General features: G+C 32.9%; 1 protein-coding gene across 2 annotated transcripts; it reads right to left on the bottom strand.

The window, feature by feature from the left end:
* Window positions 1-3366: 3366 nt before the first annotated feature.
* LOC100248444 (protein LEO1 homolog) lies at window positions 3367-14228 on the bottom strand. Of its 2 annotated transcripts, none has more exons than XM_002280939.5 (11): window positions 13660-14228; window positions 11638-11972; window positions 10900-11035; window positions 10594-10779; window positions 9553-9729; window positions 7950-8081; window positions 6118-6297; window positions 5899-6030; window positions 5426-5530; window positions 5077-5322; window positions 3367-3738 (listed from the first exon to the last, which is right to left on the bottom strand). In XM_002280939.5, the coding sequence occupies exons 1-11, from the start codon at window positions 13774-13776 to the stop codon at window positions 3613-3615; spliced, it is 1872 nt and encodes a 623-aa protein (XP_002280975.2). In that variant the 5' UTR covers window positions 13777-14228; the 3' UTR covers window positions 3367-3612. The 2 variants fall into 2 exon arrangements, with proteins under 2 accessions (XP_002280975.2, XP_010663257.1); XM_010664955.3 differs by having other exon boundaries at window positions 10900-11032; window positions 13660-14114.
* Window positions 14229-20298: the final 6070 nt, after the last annotated feature.

Below are 20298 nucleotides of genomic sequence, written 5' to 3'. Positions count from 1 at the left end.
AAGTGAAGATTTAATGCATCAAGAAAGAAATGAGAGCTTTTAAGGCAAGAACAAGTGGATAGACAAATAAATGCAAATGTTTTCTTATTCATAAATGAAGTGGAGCTCTCTATTTATAGGTTTCTAACCTCGGGAGCTAAGAAAATCAAAAGGCAGTCTCAACCGATCGAGCTTGGGGTCAACCGGTTTACTAGCCGTTGGAGTATTTAATGTTTTGACAGGTTACTATTGCTTTGACCGAAATTCGACTGGCCCTCGATCGGAGGTCGACCGAGAAGGAAGATACCTCGATTGGAAAGGAAAGGCTACTGGAAGAGAGAATGTGTTTTTTGCACTCCTCGACCGGACCTCGATATGGCAAAGAGAACTGGTCAACCAATACCCTGGCCGATTGAGCCAGTTGGTCAATGCCTCGACTAATTCACCATTTTGGGCCCGAAAACCTATCTTTTTCTGTTTTTTGTCTCTTCTAACACTTAGGCAAGGTCTTTAGGTAAATTAATATGTCAATTTTGAAATGTTTTGTCTAAGGTACATTTGATAAAACTCGAGTTTTAATAAAATTGTAACTTTAAATAATAAACTGATTTTTTCAAAGATGTATGAAATGATATGTAAAACATAAGTGCACTCATGCATTCATCTTACATTTGTTTCCTATGATTAAAAGTCTTCCAAACATCTTGAACTTGTATCAATTAGGTTCTTTGATGAATTTTCAAATTAATACCTGAGATTCTTTACAATTCAAACCAATTAGTAACTTAACCATGGTTTGTTATCATCAAAACCTAATTAGGAGAACCCTTGGGCTAATAATATTTAAATATAATTAACTATTTATAATTTATATTAAATATAATGCCAATTGTTTGAATAAAATTAAACAAAAATAATTTTTTATCAAATTAAAAATACCAATTATTTATTTCATATATTATTTTTTTTAATTAATCACATAATTTTATTAACCACTTACGTATCTTTACATATCTTTAGTAAAAATAAAATAAAAATAGTATACTAAATTTATTTTAAAAAATGAAGTAAAACATTTCACATGAAACAACACAAATTTATATATATATGTATATATATAAAAAAATTAAGTAAAACCAATTTATTTAAAAATAAATAAATTTAAATATTTAAAATGAAACAACATGAATTTTAATATATAAAAAAATTTAAAGTAAAAATCTCAGTGAGTGATTATGACTTTAGAATCAAATTCAAAATCAACTTTAACTCTTTAAGTTTAAAACTGTAATTAGTGACTACGGTTTTAAATTTTTTTCTTAAATGGTCAAAGGTGTAATCACCAACTACATTTTTAAGCTTAAAAGTTAAAGTCGTAGTTGATAACTACAGTTTTGATTATTTTTAAAAATAATAATAATAAACTATAGTTATCAATTACGATTTTATGACGTGAATGTCTACGTGATGAATGCACTAAATTGGGTATTATTTTGTAATCAATTTTAGTTTGTGGATATTTTTTTTTTAATGAGTTATTTTTGGTCAAAACTCTGAATTATATATGTTATGAAGGGGTCCTTTTGAGTCGTGCCAAACGGCCACCAGTTACGGTAATAAAGTGGCAGGGGTTGATGGCGGAGATGACTTCTTCATCTCCATGGGGAATGGCGTGGTTGTTTGTGAAGAGGATGGTGGATGAGGGGAAAATTCCAGTATAAATGGAATTTCGAACCCCAACTATTCTCTCTCTCCTTTATTTTCTTTATTTTCTTTAATTATATTAGAACCCCAACTATAAACAGTTCTCCAAAATTAGCAGAGCCTGTAACTACAAAAATCGTATTAGAAGGGTCTGTTTGGAACTTATTCAAAATAATTCACTAATATTTTCTAAAATAAAAGTTTATTTAATAACTTAAAATCTTCTCAACTTATTTTTTATGCTTCTACATATTTACTGAAAATAAATTTTATTTGTAGTGTTTTGTTTTCAATCAAAAATACTTGTCATCTGAATCGTCAGTCTAGAAAGCAGAAACAATTTTCTGTTTTTAAGAACATAAGCCAGTTTTATAAAACAGCTTCCAAACAGGCTCCAAGACTCTGGTTTCCAAAAGAATTATATCCTAACCCATTGCCCATGCCAAACATTTGATTCAAGTATGACCCCACCATCTTCATCGTTTTCTTGCTAACCACAGCATTCACACAATAGATCACAACAAAAAAACCAGAAAAATTCTCAGCCTGCCCATCTTCATGTAGCCCATGATGGAATTAATTGCATTCTGGTGGAAAAGTTCATGGTAAGTCTTAGCACAGGGCTAAAGACATGATCAATACAATGCCACACACCATATGATATAATCTGAAAATATCAGGCCACACAAGTGCTAAAACATAGTGAAACCATATCCTAAAGGGCTGTCACCATGAGACAATGTTATGCATTGTACTGATCAAGAATTAAATGACAGGAAATTTAGAAAAAACAAGTCATGAGTCTGACCTTTTTGGCTTTTTCTATGATGTGAATTGTATTTGAACTGTCATACAAACATATGATGCTAAATGAATACACATTAACAAGTAATTTTATTTCCAGAATTACTTACAACAATACAGGATAAGGCTTTGTTTGGAATCCTATTTTTGGGTCAGACAAAGACCGTAATTAGAAAATGCAATGCCAACCAAAATAGATATGTATACTCCAATGTAACTTCAGATCTTAGCAAACAACGAAACCGTAGGGAGTTGGCTGTAATTCCTTTTAAGCATACAATTAATACCGCAGTCCAAGAGTGCGATTCTATTTTCATTTTTTAAAATAATAGCAGGTAGAAACAAACCAAGTTCACCAAATCTGGTTTCCAATAGAATTGAAGGGGACAAAAAGGGCAATTGGAATTTCCTTGTGATCTTAATCAGGCAACTATAAACAAAACATGGACACTAGAATAAAGACCAAACCTCAGACCTCTGTATATCTGTCGAAATTTGTTACAGAATTAACTAATATCCTAATACAATATCTTCAGGCTAAAACAGCCAGTTAATACATCGAAAAGATGCTTTCTTGGCATAAATTTCTTAAGGACATAATAACTACAATGCAAATAACAAGAATGGTCTTGATAACTATACGTCAGGAGGATCATCATCAAAAATACAAATCCCCTTCTAATTGGAGTCCATTATTTAAGGAATGCCTATAGGGAGTGTGAAGGATGGTAAGGGCAGTTCAAAATGACCCCATCCACACTTCCTTTTTTTTCCTGCTATCTCTACTCAAAGTTTGTGACCAAGTATTCCTTAAGGCTGAAATTAACCAATAAAATGAGAATTGATCACCCTAGATTTTAACTCGTACACACCTAAAACTTTGAAACTTCCGCAAGGAAATTAATTCAAATTCAAATGAAAAACCATGTCCTTATATGCACATACAAGCTAACAAAGCATGTATGCATGTGTTCATACTGTCCCAGAAAGGAACATTCAGTACTGTAGTCTGTATCTAAAACTGTTCAACTGCTGTAACAAGATAGACCAAGTCTTATTAACAATCACTTTCTATAGATGTAAGTGAAAATACTCACTTATACTGTAAGCTTCTGAAGCAAGTTTTTACTCCTCATCACTTTCATAAACAAATGCCATTCTCCGGTGGCTAGCAGTCTTTCTTGGAGGAGAGTCCTCATCTGATTCAATTCCCTTGCGCTTGGCATACTCCTTACCCTTTTGCTTTGGTTCCTGCAAGAAATTCCAAAACGCAATTTGTTAACCATAATATGATGGTTGAACAAATATTCTCAATTCATATATAGACTATTTTATCAATGTAAAACAGCACAAATGAACAATACCCACAAATGGAAAAATCAAACCACAGTGAATAACTCTACCACAACCCTAAAAACCTCCACCAACAAAATTATCATAGGATTTCATAAGAAAATGAACTGAGTGGTTGAAACCATCTGGTGCACAGATTTTGTTTTTAGGATTTAGCATTATCATAACCATCCAGAATAGTCCTTTTTTCAGCTTCCATTATATCTCTGTGGATGTAACAATGTTAACATCACCACATCATTAAATCATTGTAGGAGCTCTCTTCAACAGGACCCAGAAGGTAGGGTTTTTTTAATAATACAGAAACCCACAAGTCTTGCTTTGCAGGACCAAGGAAAACCATGGATACACAACCTCTCCCCTCTAAAATCATGTCTTGGGTAAGCCCAGGACTACAACCTGAGACCTCTCACATGTGAGTGAGAGCATCTACCAGTTGTGCTCATGAGGAGCCAGGCCCTGGAAGCAAATCCAGACCCTCAGCCACTAGAATATATCATGCACAATGAATGTAATGTTGATCTGCAGAAGATAACACTGCCCCATTAGCCACTACAATATATCATGCATAATGCATGTTAACTTCAATCTGTGCCACTAATCAGTAGAGGCATCACAGGTTCATACCACAAGTTGTAAGGAGGTGGCCGAATGCCACTCCAACAAAAATGTCAGCTCACTTAATGATTTAAAACAACAAAATAATGGAATTTCTATTAAAATAAAGCTAAAACAACTACCTGAATACCTTAGCAGTTATCATTCTACTGTGCTGTATGAAAAGAACAAATATATCTACTATACCATCTTTTAACATTTTGCACTACTCTGGTGCTTTTTTAGTTCCTAAACTCTTCTTTTTCCTAATCAATTATGAGTAATTACTGAAACACTTGATGATAACAGTCATCTTGGTTATCTCAAGCTATTGTCCATGGGGAAGATCACAACAGCCAACATTCTAGAACAGCTAGGATTCTGAAACATTTTCTGACCTGAAGAGATACAAAGCAATTCTAAACTACCAAAATCATTATTGCAAGGAAGCCAAAGTATAAAATGAGGGGTGTACAAAGGCTTTGAAGAATTATATAATTTGTTTTCAATAAATTATCAAATTTTCCTTGCCCCACTTATGAAACTTTGTGGAATGCTATCCAGACTGACCTCTGTGATACCTGAGGCAGCCTATGCTAAAGCACATACTATGAAAAGTTTGGAAGCAAATCTGCATACCTCAACCTCCTCCTCTGATTCTTCATTCGCTTCAGCCTCTTCTTCATCACGTTCATCTTCCTCTTCATCCTCTTCAGCATATTCCTCCTCTGGTTCCTCTGCCCTCTTCCGGGAGAAAGACCTCTCATCTTCCTCCCCATCGCTTTCATACTCAGACTCCTCTCTCTCACTGTCAGAGAAATCCACTGGACGCCTAGATGATTTAATAGCCGATAAGGATGATTTGCGAGGAATGTCTTTATGTCCCTGCAAGAAATAATACAAAAAAGGGCCTTCCTTTTATTAGCAAGAGAACATGCAAATCACATGAAAACATTGTTATTTATTCATTGACATTGAGTTATTATACCTTCTTCACATTAAAAATACGTTTTTCAGCTCGAGTATCCATTTCAAGATCATCCTCAAACCGACGACGATGGCGGCGAGAATCATGATAATCCGGCTCGTCATCCTGATGAGCAGTGGAGAAAGAAGAAGCCCAATTAAAGTTTCTGGAGAACCCATTCCGAGTGCTTTTGTCCATGTCTATTACATACAATACCATAAAATGAAGACTATTGGCTTCACTACAAGTCCATGAAATTTTCTTCTCAACCAAAAGCAGCAACACAAAACGAAACAGAAGAAACCTGACCCTTTGACAATTTTAGCATGTTGAGATAACTATTTTTACACTTAATTATGATATTAGAGGGCAGGATACGAAATAAACATTACAGATAACAAAAATATCCAGTATTTTTCAAGCAAGACAAGAATAGAAAGGGAAAAAAAAAAAGAGGATAAATGTTATAGAGAAAGCAGATGGAAAGCGCAGACCTCATCCAGTGCTTCCTCCAAGAATCCAGGGGACAGTTGGCGCCCCCTGTCCACTGTTTGTGTATACTTTCGATTCACCTTCTCCCGCTTTCGGTTAAGAAGTTGATTAGCTCTGATTGTTTGACTCACAGCCTACAAAAGGACAACCCAAAAAAAATGAAAGTTGGAAATCCATAAAGCTCAATATGAATCACACGACATTAATTTTTTAAGTACTACCTTTTCTTTTTCCTCCTTTTCCCTCTCAGGATCAATGTCTGTGATGCAGTTCTTAACCTTATAAACCTTTTTATGTCGTGAATCAACAAGAGCTGTTAACAACCTGTGAGAATTCGATGACAAAGACGAGGGCATAAATCTCATCTTTCTCAAAATTCTCCCTTGTGATTGGAGAATTCCCTGCATGATTGGCATAAAGGACATCAAGGACAAATTCTCCATGAATGTCACTCTAGCAAAAGGACATATAGAAAGTTCTGCATTGTTCTACTAACAATAAAAATAAAATTACTAATAATAATAATAATAGAAGCAGAGGCCCCACAAGGAGATGATCTCACAGGAGTTTCGGAAGCACCATACCTGCACTTGATAAATGAGACAGACACTTCATAATGGAATTGAACCCCAAAAGCATGAATTTCCTGTTTAGTATGGCATACCACTAGGATCCAATATCCTGAACGGCAAATGTTTTTGCACTGTGATCAAAATGGCCACAAATGAAGGAATCCTTGTCTCACATGCGTACAAGGTATTTTGGTGACAGAGTAGATCCTGAATCACAGAAATAATTGGGCTCAAACTAGAAGCTTATCTTTGCATCCAGCATCTGGTTTAGCAGAATCCTAGATCCCTATGATTCTTATCCCATAGTACCAGACGCAGCTTAATAGAAACCAAAGAAAAAAACCCATCTATCCAAGTAGCAGAGGGGTGCTACAGGATGGAGGAGAAATGTTTCTATTATTAACTGGGTGAGGGCTCCAACTTGGAGCCCTAGGAAGTAGAACCATTTGATGAAGGCTTTTGATTGTTCTTGGAGATAGTTGGGGTATTAATGGATTTTAGATCAACTAAACCTAGAGAAAGGTTCTTTTTCCTTTTTTTTCTTGCTTTTGATCTTCTTTTTTCTTTTTTTTCTTTTCTCTGTCTTTCGGCTAAGATAAGCATTACAATCCCTATAGCTTTTGAAAATCATTTTTACCCTCCATAATTAGAATAGACACTTTGAGGCTTTTTGTTATCCTCTTATACTCACCCTTGTATGGTTTCTCTTGGAAGGTAGTTTTTACACGAAACGTTATTTGATTAATTGGAAACATCTCCCTGTCCTCTCTATTTTGCTTCTTTGTATTCAATAAAATTTTCCTCTGTTTCTAATGAAAGAGAGAAAGAATAGCAGACAAAAAAAGAGAAAAGAAAAAAGAAAAAAAAAAAAAAAGGAAAAGAAACCAAGAATATGAAAAGCAATAAACTTCCAACCTTTGACATTAAATTAGAATCATACAGGAAAAAAGGCCTATTTAAAGGGGAAAAAAATTCTAAAACCCTAAAGCATGCAGGCAAGCACTTTGTTGAAGATGTTTCCTGTAACAGTTACAAAAGACAGGCTATGTATGTATTGCAATAGCCTGGTTCACTAAACCTTTCCTTGAACCTTTTTTTTAATAAGCAACCAGCTTTCCTTGAACCCATATATTTTGCAGCTTGGTCAATCATAATAAAAATGCCTAAATAGTTCTCTTAGAAGTAAAATACCCACACACACACACGCTTATCGCAATAGCCTGTTCACCAAAGACAGGCTATTGTGACACATATACAGCCTGTCTTAAACTAAGCCTTTCCTCAAACCCAAATATTTTGTAACTTGGCCAGTCATAATAAGAATGCCTAAATAATTCTCTTAGAAGTAAAATACATGCACACACACATGTGCACACATCTATTTATGTATATGTATGCATGTATGTGCGTTAGTTGGTGTGTTTGTGCATCATATACACATAAATTCTGAATCACTCAGCTCAAAAAGATAAAGAAGTCACCTTTCCATGTCTAAGAAAAAGGTGCGATTGGTCATGCTGGGCATCTTGCACTGATATGTCAAGAACTTCATTCCCAATCAATAGCTGTAAACTGCCATCCGACCATCTCACAAAACGCGCATTGCTCTCATACTACAAATCCAAACAAAATGTTACATACACCTTTGGAAGATATATATATATATATATATATATATGTGTGTGTGTGTGTGTGTGTGTGTGTGTGTGTAAGACTATTAAAAACGTGAAGCATAAAAAGTGTCCTTGTTTACAGCTGCTAGGGTTAGAACAATTTTGGCATTTAAAGGTGAAAAACAAAAAAGAAAGCCCAATGCCACTAAGAAAATAAAGTTAAAGATAGTAGTAGGCTCTAGAATCACCAAATAGAAGCAGTTCAAAAGCAAACGTGGAGCCCAACTCACTTATAGAAATAAAACAACAGAAAGTATGAAAGCTCAATGCCAAGAGGAAAAACTATGTTAAATATAGCAGGCTCAAGAACCATAATGTACAAACAGCAAGTCCTGAGCTCAAAATTCAACTTCATCAATGTACAAATTATCAGGTCCTTGAGTTCTCATTCTACCAACAACTGAATTAATGGGTACATAAAACCTTAAGCAACATGTTATTTTAAGTTGGCCTCAAGGTACTTCTGGCACTATACTAACTTTTTCATCTGGTTCATGAGGATTTTATCAAGGCTTGAAGGTAAGGCACAGGAATACTGTACACATAGAAAATCACCTACCAACTTGTCAAAAGAGCACAGAGGGCACTGACCTTGAAACCTCCAGTACGACAGTGCCACAAGTATATCATGGGCTATGAGCCCATAAATCAAGCCATCTTGATTTATGGGAATAGTACAGTTATATTGAGATCAGTTCCTCGTTGGGTTCTTTGAAGTAAATATAAGGAACAAATACAAGATTCTTCAAAATCAAAAGTTTTCAATCTCAAAATTAAAGAACATTATGCTAGCAAGAGAAAAAAAAAACCTAGTTTCACAGGGAACCTCATAATCATTTTTTTTTCCTTTTAGATTTCCGAGCTTTTTGCCTTTAGGATTTATGTAGGTTCGATAGACTTTTGGTATTTCTTGTGGCGCCTCATATCTATATATTCTTCTTTATTTATCCAAAAAAAAAAAAAGTAAACTTTTGGTACTTCATTACTTCCAACATATTCAGTTTTACCCTTTTTCTTATAAAAAATGATACTTGACAGCATAGGATAAAAATAAGCCTAATATAATAGCAATTTATGTTTAGAAACACAACCAAGTAAAACCATTATATACTGCGTCATGTTTCTGTGAGTTTTGAGCATATAAGCATAGAATCAAAGTCAACAGCTCATGCATCATAATACAATGTAGCATAATTTTTTAGAAACATGGAATCATGACACATTTGAATCCACCAAAAAAGGCAAAAAATCAAAGAAAAAAATCTCATATGCATCCATTTGGTCTATCTCATGGAAAAACACATGCAACATATGTGTGGGTGTGGGTGTGGGTGTAACTATGCATTCACACATACATGTACCTACATATTGAAGATAATTCTGGCATGTAAAATAAAATGTATTCACTTACAGATGTTGTGCCATCTGGATTTTTAACATTCCTCCAGCGGACAATGTTGTTCTCCAAGCGTATGCGTTTCTTGGATCCAGATTCATCTGTCACAAATGTGTCCTCTTCTACGTACGTTTTAGGGTCAAATGGCTTTGGTTCAATGCCCATTATATTAGAAACTTTTATCATGTTCATCTGTAACAAAGTACTATTGAATATTAAAATTTTGCCACAGCTCAAGACAGATAAATTGATAGACTTTCACAAGTATCAGATGATCTGAAGGCACTATTAGCATTAAAACATCAAGCAAATTAATAATCACATGAAAAGGTTCCTCCAAGAAAATATGATGATTAAACCATGCATAGATGGTAGAGAACTTAAACACTGCATCCACTCAAACTTCTACTAAAAAGCTAACCACTAAAAAAAGCCCAAAGACACACACATGAACATGCACATTGCACACACACAAACAAATACAAACACACCCACACGTAAGCTTACTTAAATACAAAAATACATACATAGATACATAAAAACATTTATATATGCACATGCCCATATATCTACACAAACCACCCCCCCAACACCTCCCCACCTCACACAAATGCACACGCGCACACACATATAAATAAGTTATGCAAGTGAGATCCTTCTTGGATCTAAAACAACACTCACATTTTGTGTTAACTAGAAACAAATAGCACGCACACACACAAACAAGATGTGCAAGTGAGATCCTTCTTGAAATCTGAAATGACCCAATTTTTTTTTTTTTGATAGGTAAATTTTTGTCCCCATTGGGAGTTGAACCTGGAACCTCCCACAAATCCTTCCCATCCCTTTACCACTGAAATGACCCAAATTTTGAGTTAATAGGAACAAATAACCACATCTTACATGATGATAAAAGAATAAAATTCCTCCATTTGGAATACTCTGTTAAAATGGAATTGGTTTCATTTATGTGATGTTCAAGGACCATATCCATTGTAAGAAATGATAATTTCTAAGATGTTACAGCATTGTGTAGAAGAAAGGGTAAGAGAAAACCTTATCTGGGTGAGCTGGAGGCCGCCGTAGTGGAACCTCTAGCACCAAAGGAGGCCCAACAGGCTTCTCTTTAGATTTAATCTCAACATTCTCCTCTTCTGACCCATATTGAGCATCTTCATCAGGGAGTATATCCTCTGGTCTCAGGTTTTTCTCATAGCTCCCTTCTTCTTCCATGGGGGATCTCTGAGGCAGGAAAGTGGCAATTTTATCTTCATTATGACAGTGAATGAATTATAAGCATGCTGCACAGCATCAGGAAATACAAATATCTAAGTATTTTGCATTTAAACAGTTCTTACTCACAATGGAATTCTGCTCAATATCATTATCAACTGCATATTCTGCTGCTTCTTCATCATCAGACTCACCAAATACATCACGAATCTCAGCAACAGAGTGAGAATTGTGAGTCTGATCCTTCTCCTCTCCAGGTGATCTACTGTTAAACAAGCATCCAGATAAGAGTCATTTTAAATTTTGAAATGTAATAATACACTGTTTGTGAATTGGTCACCTTTTTTTTTTTGATAGACGACCAAAAAAAGGGAGGCCCATCCAACATATACAAGCAGTATACACAGAAAAAACCAAAGCAAGCACCAATTAAGATAGAGATATCCTAAAAAAATTGCAATTTTTTAATTGGTCACCTACAGCCAGCATATTTCAGAAATTGAAATCCAACAAAGATAAAGGAACCCACATATTCCTTCATCTGGGAATACAGAATTCAACTCGAATAAGGATCGCTATATTGAGTTCCATACACGAGTATAATACCATTTTGGTATCAAACACACACTTACTGAGCTAAATACTGATCATTCTCATAAAATGTAAATGGAGTGAGGTAGAAGATGCCAATCTCTTTTACAAGATTATCTGGTGAGGTATATCAGACCAAGAAAGATTTTTTGGATCACAAGCAGACCAAAGCATGAGCATATGTGGATTTGTATAAAGGCAACCTTGGAACTTTATAGTTGAAAACATTATTTGTCATTCTAGTAGCCACAGAGGGATAGAGAAAGAGACAATTACCTAGGACTTCTAGCCTGATCCACTTCCTCATCTTCATGGTCAGCATAATGGTTCTCCTCAGACCTCTCTGATCCACTCTCAATAACATCGCGTCGCCTGCTTGTTACTACCCTTTGACCATATCCTTCTTTTTCATCACTTCCAGTTTCTCTTCCTTCACTCTCCTCCCTTTGATCACCAACTTCTACGTCCTCAGAACTTTGATCTCTTTCAGCCTCACTCTCTCCAGGATCAGGGTCTACATCACGTAATTCACCCTCACTCTCCACCTCTGCCTCCCCTTGCCCCTCTATTTCACCTTCACCCTCAGGCTCTGGTCCTCCCTCTCCTTCATCCTGGATATAGAACAGTCACAAAGAAGATGATATTAGTATTGCCAAATAGCACTGCACACAATGATCAAACTTTCAGCAGTTAATTCATGCATAGATAAAAGACCAAAAAAATAAAAAAAACTAAAAAAGCATTCTAAATGAAATATATAACCCTAAAGAAATCATTATATTAGGACCATCAAACAGGATATCAAAGAGCAATAATGTAGTCATGTAAACCCAATTGTATAAGAATTTTACCATGCCAAAACACACCCCTTAATGTGCTCAAAGAAATTGTGCAATAATCCAAACAAATGCATACATACATATTTGCAAATTCCTCATGCCAAAAACATTGACCGTGACATATCAAATCAACATGTGGTTAGATGATAATGCAGCTTGACTATTTAATTAACTGTTAAAGTAACTCACCCACCCAATATCAGTATATAACTGAGAACACAGATTACTTAGTTACAAAACAGCACAAAATTGAAACCTCTTTTGGCATTTATTCTGCTCAGCTGTAATATGTACATTTTTTCTGCACACTATGATACACATAAGAATCAACAACTCATCTTCCCTCCTGGAGGGGAGGAATCGAGTTCATGGTTACAGAGGTTTAGATGACATAGGCCAACTAATGAAGATAAGAAAAATAGAACTTGCACTTTAGAAAAGAAACCAAGCTGCAACCAACAACCCCCCCGCCTTCTCCTCCCTTCCCCACCCCTCTTTTTTCCTCTGTCCCCATGCAGGAGATGGTCGGGTTTAACAAATAGAGGTTATGGATTTCTCATGGAAGAAACCATTTTAAAAATCAAATCAGACTAGTCAAAGGCAGGGAATACCACCACATTTCCATTCCAACTTCCCAAGACTATCCTGCCTCCCCAGTTTATACCTGATCTTTTGAGGACCTGTGAGATTGTCTAGGGTGCAAGATAAATCCAGTGAGCATGGATGAAGCATGATGTTTTCAATCAGAACAGACCACATGCTAACTGCTTACTAGTCCAACCAGAGTACTTATACAACTAAACTAACCTCACTCCACGACGGTGATGCAACCTCGAATTTTGGTTGGTTACTGCAAAAATGCAAGAGAATAAAAGAACCAAAATTTTTAATGTTCAACACTTTTTTCTTCTTCCCGAGCCTAGAAAATGTAGACCTGTATTCAACCAATCTTAATACTACTATTAACTCGAGCAAGTGAAACTCTATTTTCAAAACTCAACAAACCATACGAATCCTTCCCCCATCCCTTCCCAATCAGCCACCTTCACAGTCAGTTCATTAGGGTTGTCAAATTCTACCCAAAGGAAAAGAAAACAAAACCACAACCCAACATTTCACTAGCTTTGCTTTTCCTCCATGTTCTCGGTAACCAAACAGGCCACTGCAACTAAAATCCACTTAAACACGACCTAATTCGGATTTCTAAGGCAAAATTCAGCAAACCCCTCTCAAAATTATCAACCAACACGACATCACCAGACCAAAGAACACAACAATTCGACAATCCCATATCGTATATACCCAAATATCATCAAAAAAACATGCCTTTATCAATCAAAAAACCGTATCTAAAAAATCCCAAATGTATACGAGTGCAGTCACAGCCCCACGTTAAGGAACAGCGTTTTATTTCAAAATTAATAAAATAAATATATAAAAACAAGGGGGGAGATCGAACAGAGATGTAGCCAGGTTGGGGGTTGGACTCGTGCTCAGAATCGATCTCTTCTTCTTCCTCTTCTGATTGATCGCCGAATAGGTTCTGCATCATCTGGTGTCTCTTGTGTTCTCCCATCTCTCTCCGTCCTCCTCAAAAACCTCGATGTATGAAGCAGGCGGAGAGTTGTTTTATCAGCGATTTGTATAGCAGATCTCCCTATTTTTCTCAGGGTTTAAGCCCAGAGTGTTGCCACGTAGGGAGTAAGCGGCGAAAACTACGTGCGGACTGCGGATTTCTTACAGTGGCTGGGAATTGGATCGAAGAAATATCAAATCTGATTCTGGTATTGGAACCAGTTCATCTGGTATATCGTACTACATTCGAATTAGGTTTAATTGGTATCGAATATCAAAAATGAAAAATAAGTAAAAAAAAAAAAAAAAAAGACAATCATATGCTTCTATTTTACTCAAGGCTCTATTTTACCTAGGGTTGTGTGGGGTTGTCCTCATTTTCAATTTTTAATTATTTTTTAATTCCATAAAAATAAATTTGAGGCATTTAAAAACGTTGAATTTTGAAATTTTCTTCCTCATCTTTTAGCGTTGGAAAAAAAATATATATTAAGGAAAATTTTAATTTCACAAAAAAAAATATAAAAATATAGCTTTAAAGTTATATATATTTTAACCATCAATGTTTGACATCGTTGATACTAGGTTCCATCACATTTAAAATCTGACACTTTACTTTTTGACTTTTTCAAAAGTTATTACTTTACTCCTAAACTTGTTAAAGGGTAGAAATAAACGAAAAAGGTCGAAAGTAAAAAAATAAGGTCTAGATACAAAGAAAAACACATATTATCTAAGTTTAAAATTGTCACGCTTCATAATAACATGCGAAAATTTTCATTTCAAAACTATTGATTCAAAGTTGGTTATATACAAGTTCGTTTTACACAAGTTTGAATAAGTGTTTGAATTATAATGCAAAAAAATAAAATAAATAATCATTTTTATAATTTATAGAGGATTCATAAATGATATTGAAATATCGTTCTTTAATAAATTTGAGGAACAAAGTGCAAAATATACAAAATATTGAAGGGTTAACGTATATTTATAACTAAACTTTAAGAATATTCTTTAAAATGTCCATCTAACAAATCCTTATTAATGTGTCATTTTTTATAATGATATGAAGTTATTAAAAACTTAGTTTTGGTTTTGTAATGACCTGAAGTTATTTAAAGCTTAATATTGCTTTGCTTAATATTTTAATGAAGATTAATGACTCGATTAGTGGAATGATTAGTTGGGTAATGAACACATTAAACTAGTAACTTAAAGGTGGTTATTAATAGTGGAAATTCTTTGCAACACCAATAGGTATATGAGTTTGCAACTTAGTTAGCTGCTTGTGTAATTTTGTGTAGTTAAAAATTCAACTAGCCTTCTGTGTTATCTAGTCATATAAAATTCGTAAGTCATCTCATAATTCATCTAAAAAGGGGTTGAAACATATGTTATGATTTAGCAATTGGTATAATACTCAAAGTGCTTGAATAATGGTTGAGCTATGAAATAATTAACGTATTGAATTATGCATGTGTGAGGGTGATATGATTATGTAAGATGATTGAATGAAGAGCATGAATATGATATGTTGAGAATTGTTGTTCATAGTTGAGATATGCTTTGTTGTGTTATGATATATTATGTTTTATTGAAACTAACTTGATGTGCAGCATGAGCAATATAAACAATGTTGAAGACACTGAAAAATTCAATTTTAAGGCTCCATAAAGGGTGACTTGAAAACAAATAATAAGGGTGAAATGATCCATATATGTAACAACTCGCTCCCAATCATGTAGATATTGACCGCTTTTGACCCAAACAGACCATCATGGCTTTAAAACGCGTCTACAGGGTTATGCGGAGTCTATACTTATATAGTGTCATAAACTTTCCCCCCTATCCGATATGGGATGTCACAAACACCCCCTATGTAAACACAACGTTCTCATTGTCCCACGGGATTGTGGGGTTAAACGAACAAACTCCCTTACAGGGTCAAACAAACATCGCATTGAAGTCGGGGATCGACTCTGATACCATTTGTAACGACCTGCTCCCAATCGTATAAATATTGTTTGCTTTGAACCCAAAGAGGCCCTCACGGCTTTAAAACGCATTTACAGGGTTATGAGGAGTCCATACTTATATAGCGTCAAAAACTTTCCCCCAATCCGATGTGAGATGTCACAATATATGAGAGTCCATAAAGGAAGAAGGGTAAAATACCCTATGACAAAATACTAAAAACATCTCTTATAAGATTCATAAGTAGATATAAAAGGGGTATAAACGTATATCTTAGGTGAGAGTAGCTAATATACATGAACCAAGGTTATGAAAGAAGAAGTGTTATTTGGTAATGTACATCGAAGTCACTTGACAAATATATCGTGAGTCAAAAATGAGTTATTGTTGATGTACATGTATGTTTTGGTAAAAATCTATGTTTGTGAATGAATTTTGGTTTATTGCTATTGAGGAATATTGAAAGGTTGTTTTACAAGTCTTTTTACTATACTTTTTTCTATTGAACTTTAGTTCATCCTTTAATTTCTATAAAAATGGTTTTTGAAACCTAGTTGAAGGGCTACAAGAGAGGAATACCACCTAAAAAAATGTGAATTTTGGCAAAGAGATAAAAAGAGAAGAACTAAGATACGTTAAGATTGATTTCACCGTTGATTACTTTTACTCTCTACATTGTAAAATCTAAGGTAAATTTTTTAAGGATTCTATTCTTGTTACTTGTTGGATTTTTTGAATATATGTATTAATGATCAAATATTTTATAGATTAGATGTAGAAAAAAATAAAGAAATTCTTATTATTAACTTGGTTGATATAACAGTATACATTTGGATAATGTATGAAAAGAAAACAATACATTCTTGAATATAAATTAATTATTATGAAAATAAATTAACAACTTGTGACATAAAATTTTGTTACGTTAAAATAAGTTCATATTAATGAGATTTATTTTATTTGTTTATGTGAATCCTAAACAAATATGAAATTATGAACTTGGTCGCTCAATTCAACTTTTACCTTTACATCAACTATGAAATTATCAGTCGTAAGTACTTTTTGGAATGTTATCTTTCTAAAAGGAATGGAAAATATTTAACCATACAAAAAAAGTTTATATTGTGAAAAATATTACTTTGTGATGCATTTTAATAAGTAGCCCTAGTTAGGTTGTGTTGTTGACCATCACTATCTAATTGTACGAGGATTGAAAAACCTAGGCAATGGGGTAGTCACAAACCCAATGATTCCATATAATTGGTTAGTCCTTTTCAAATTGAAGGGTAATTTGTTTATGAAGGTCCCATTAGTTTGATAAAATAAAATTTGTTTGTCTTGTATGTTGGAAGGTTATATTATATGTTATGTTACTTTTATTTTTATAAAATCAATTATTAGCATATGTCTTATTGCATTAAAGTTCACTACCTTTACTTTTGAAAACCCTTTTAAGTACCCTATATGCAAATGGCAATGAGTGATGTCAATGATAGGAAGGGTTCTTATTAGTTTAGTTTATGTCTGGCTTTGAAGCCTTTGTTTACACATGTTGATTTGAATTATGTATTATATTTTAATTATTAGGTTAACTTGAATTGAATTAGTATTTAATAGTTACAACTCATAACTTTTGCCTTTTTGACTATTTAGTCATTTTTACATATTTTACTTTTATGTTGAATGTGATAAATTAACAAGGTTACCCCTAGCCTCAAGGTTTAGGGTGTTGCAAAAATTATATAATGAAAACTTAAAGATGATTTTTTAGAAGTTTCAAGTGTGAAAAAAATAAAGAAAATGTGAAAACTTAAGAAACATAGACATGCTACAGAAGGTACTTCATCTCTAGTTAAGTGCATTACTTTAAGCTGTGCACCTATTTTATTAGGGATGACAATTAGGTGGGTTTGGGACAAGTCGTCCACGTCTAAACCCTATCTTGTTTAGTCAAAATAATTCTCATTTCAAATCCATTAAAAAAAAAAAATTAAACGGAGCAATGCAAGGTGGGTATACAAAATTCTCATACGTGCTTGGCCTTGACCTATTTATTTTTTAATTTTTTGAAAACTTTTTGAAAAAAATATTTTTAAAATTTTTTAATTACATTAAAATAAATATATTTTATAAATAATTAAAATATTATAAATTTTTTATAACTTATTTGATTGAAAAGTATTTTATTATCACTATTATATATATATATATATATATATATATATTAAAATAGAAAAATAAAAATTCAATTAAATTAATTTTATATATAATCAAAATGGGGTGGGGTAGGACAAGACAATACATAAACCCACACACACCTATTCTAGGTTTTTTTAAAAAATCTCAAACCTACCTTGAACTCGTCCTGAGTTTTAAAAAAAAAACTCAATTTTGCCCCTAATTGGTTTATTTAAATTTTAAACTCATCCTATTTAGGGCAAACAAAGCGGTAGCTGAAAAAACTTGACTCGTTACCATTCCTATCTTCTATGTAGGGCATGACCATTTAAATTAGAAACCTGTAAAATAAAGTTTAATACTATTCCTATTAAAAAATTAATTAATATAAAATAATAAATAAATATTAAAAAGATATCTTGTTTGTTACCTATACAATAAAACTAGAATTTCTAAATATAAAAATAAATAATAATATATTATTACAAATATTATGTCATTGTTTATTAATTCATATTTCAAATTATAGAATTATTAGCTAACCCTTTAATATTATAATTAAACCATATTTTTAGAATTTTGGATGTAACATTTTTCTTTATTTATTTGTTCCTTTTGAATTAATGAGTTTTAATATTGTATAAGTATACTTATCATAATAGAACATAGTATAAAAACAATGAAACATGGATTAGAGAAGGTTTATGTCATGTATGTATATATTTGTTACCCCTTCCTACCTATCACTAGGTATAGCGATTAGGTGGGAAAAGATGAGGGTGATTATTTAAACATATTATCATCCACGTAAAAAAAATAATACTAATAAATAAATAAAATAAATAAGTTGGATATACGAATTTCTCATATATGATTTGTCTTGACTTGCTCCATTTCATCCCATTTATTTTATTTCATTTTTTACGAGGCATCTTTATTTGACAAAAAAAAAGTATCAAGTTACCTTTGATGATGCCTAAAAATCTCAATTTGAGTGTTTTAATAATTTTTTTTCTTTTTTTTTTGTCTCGAGTTGTGGATAAAACTATGATTAAGAAAACCACTTTGTTTTTCATAGCCAAAGGTTTTAACATTTGTTTTAATAGAAAATGCAAGAAAACTCCTAGAGATTACTGTTTTTCGAAATAAAAAATTGTTTAGAGAGATAGTGTTAGATTTATAAGAATGATTAAAAAGTATGAAACAATTTATACCTTCTAACAAGTTAATTTAAGATGATAATTAAAGAGTTATAAAACATTTTTCTCATTGTTCACGAGTTTTCTCATTGTACCATCTTACATCAATTAGGGGAAATAGTTTATCAAATAGTGGATTTCTCCTAATTGGGTAACTATGTCTATAAGACATAATGACCCATCAAGCCCAAAGCCAAAAATATCTACACAATAAGATGTCCCCAATAAGAATGTTTTGTCTGCATTAGAGAATTGTGATATTTATTGCGCTATATATATATACATATATATTTCTCACATTGGTAAGATGAATAACAGTGTGTTTAATAGGGATTCTAATAAACATTTTTAGTATTTTTAACACTTAAATGATAAAATTTTTCAAATGTTATAAATGTTATAAACGTCTCATAAAATTACTACCAAATAGACTCTAAATTTTTATACATTTAAATATATTTTTTAAAAGTCACTATAAACCAGTTTATTTCTCATAAATCAATCTATTGCCGACATCACAATGAACATGATATTTTATATAAATCATTGAAGATATTCCAATCCACAAACCTAATTTATACTGTTTAAATCCATGGATATAATTTATAGCATGTTAAACTAGGCTAAGATAATAAGAAATTATTGAAACCATTATTTTATTTACATTCCTCCATAAATGTTGCACGTTTCTATTCAAATGGACTCGATGTCCGTTACATACAACTTGTTTGTCTTTTAGTTCAAAATTTGTGTTACAGTAGTGACAAATTTAATAAATCACATGCTTAAATTAATATTTCACAAACAAATTTAATTTAATAATTTCTATGGTTAAATCAAATTTCATGTCGATTCATATTTCGTTTTCTTCTGTATTTATGACTACTCGATTATCAATATCATTTTTATATTGACCATTTATTTCATTTTATAACATAAATACCACAATCTCTATATGCTATTAAGTAACCCACATTTTTCTTTCCCTCTAAAGGTTGATTGATTAAAATTTTAAGTATCTTTAATTTCAAATTAAATTTTATACTTATTACACATTGTTTAATATATTTATTTATCTTTTAATAATAAATTAAAAGGATGGAAAATCCAAATACTGTTCACAGATGAACGGCTGTGATGCTTCCTACTACAGGCCCACTAAAGACAAAGGG

The sequence above is a fragment of the Vitis vinifera genome, chromosome 17 (assembly GCF_030704535.1).
Source record: "Vitis vinifera cultivar Pinot Noir 40024 chromosome 17, ASM3070453v1".
Taxonomy (NCBI): Eukaryota; Viridiplantae; Streptophyta; class Magnoliopsida; order Vitales; family Vitaceae; genus Vitis; species Vitis vinifera.
This window is presented reverse-complemented; position numbering and strand designations above follow the sequence as displayed.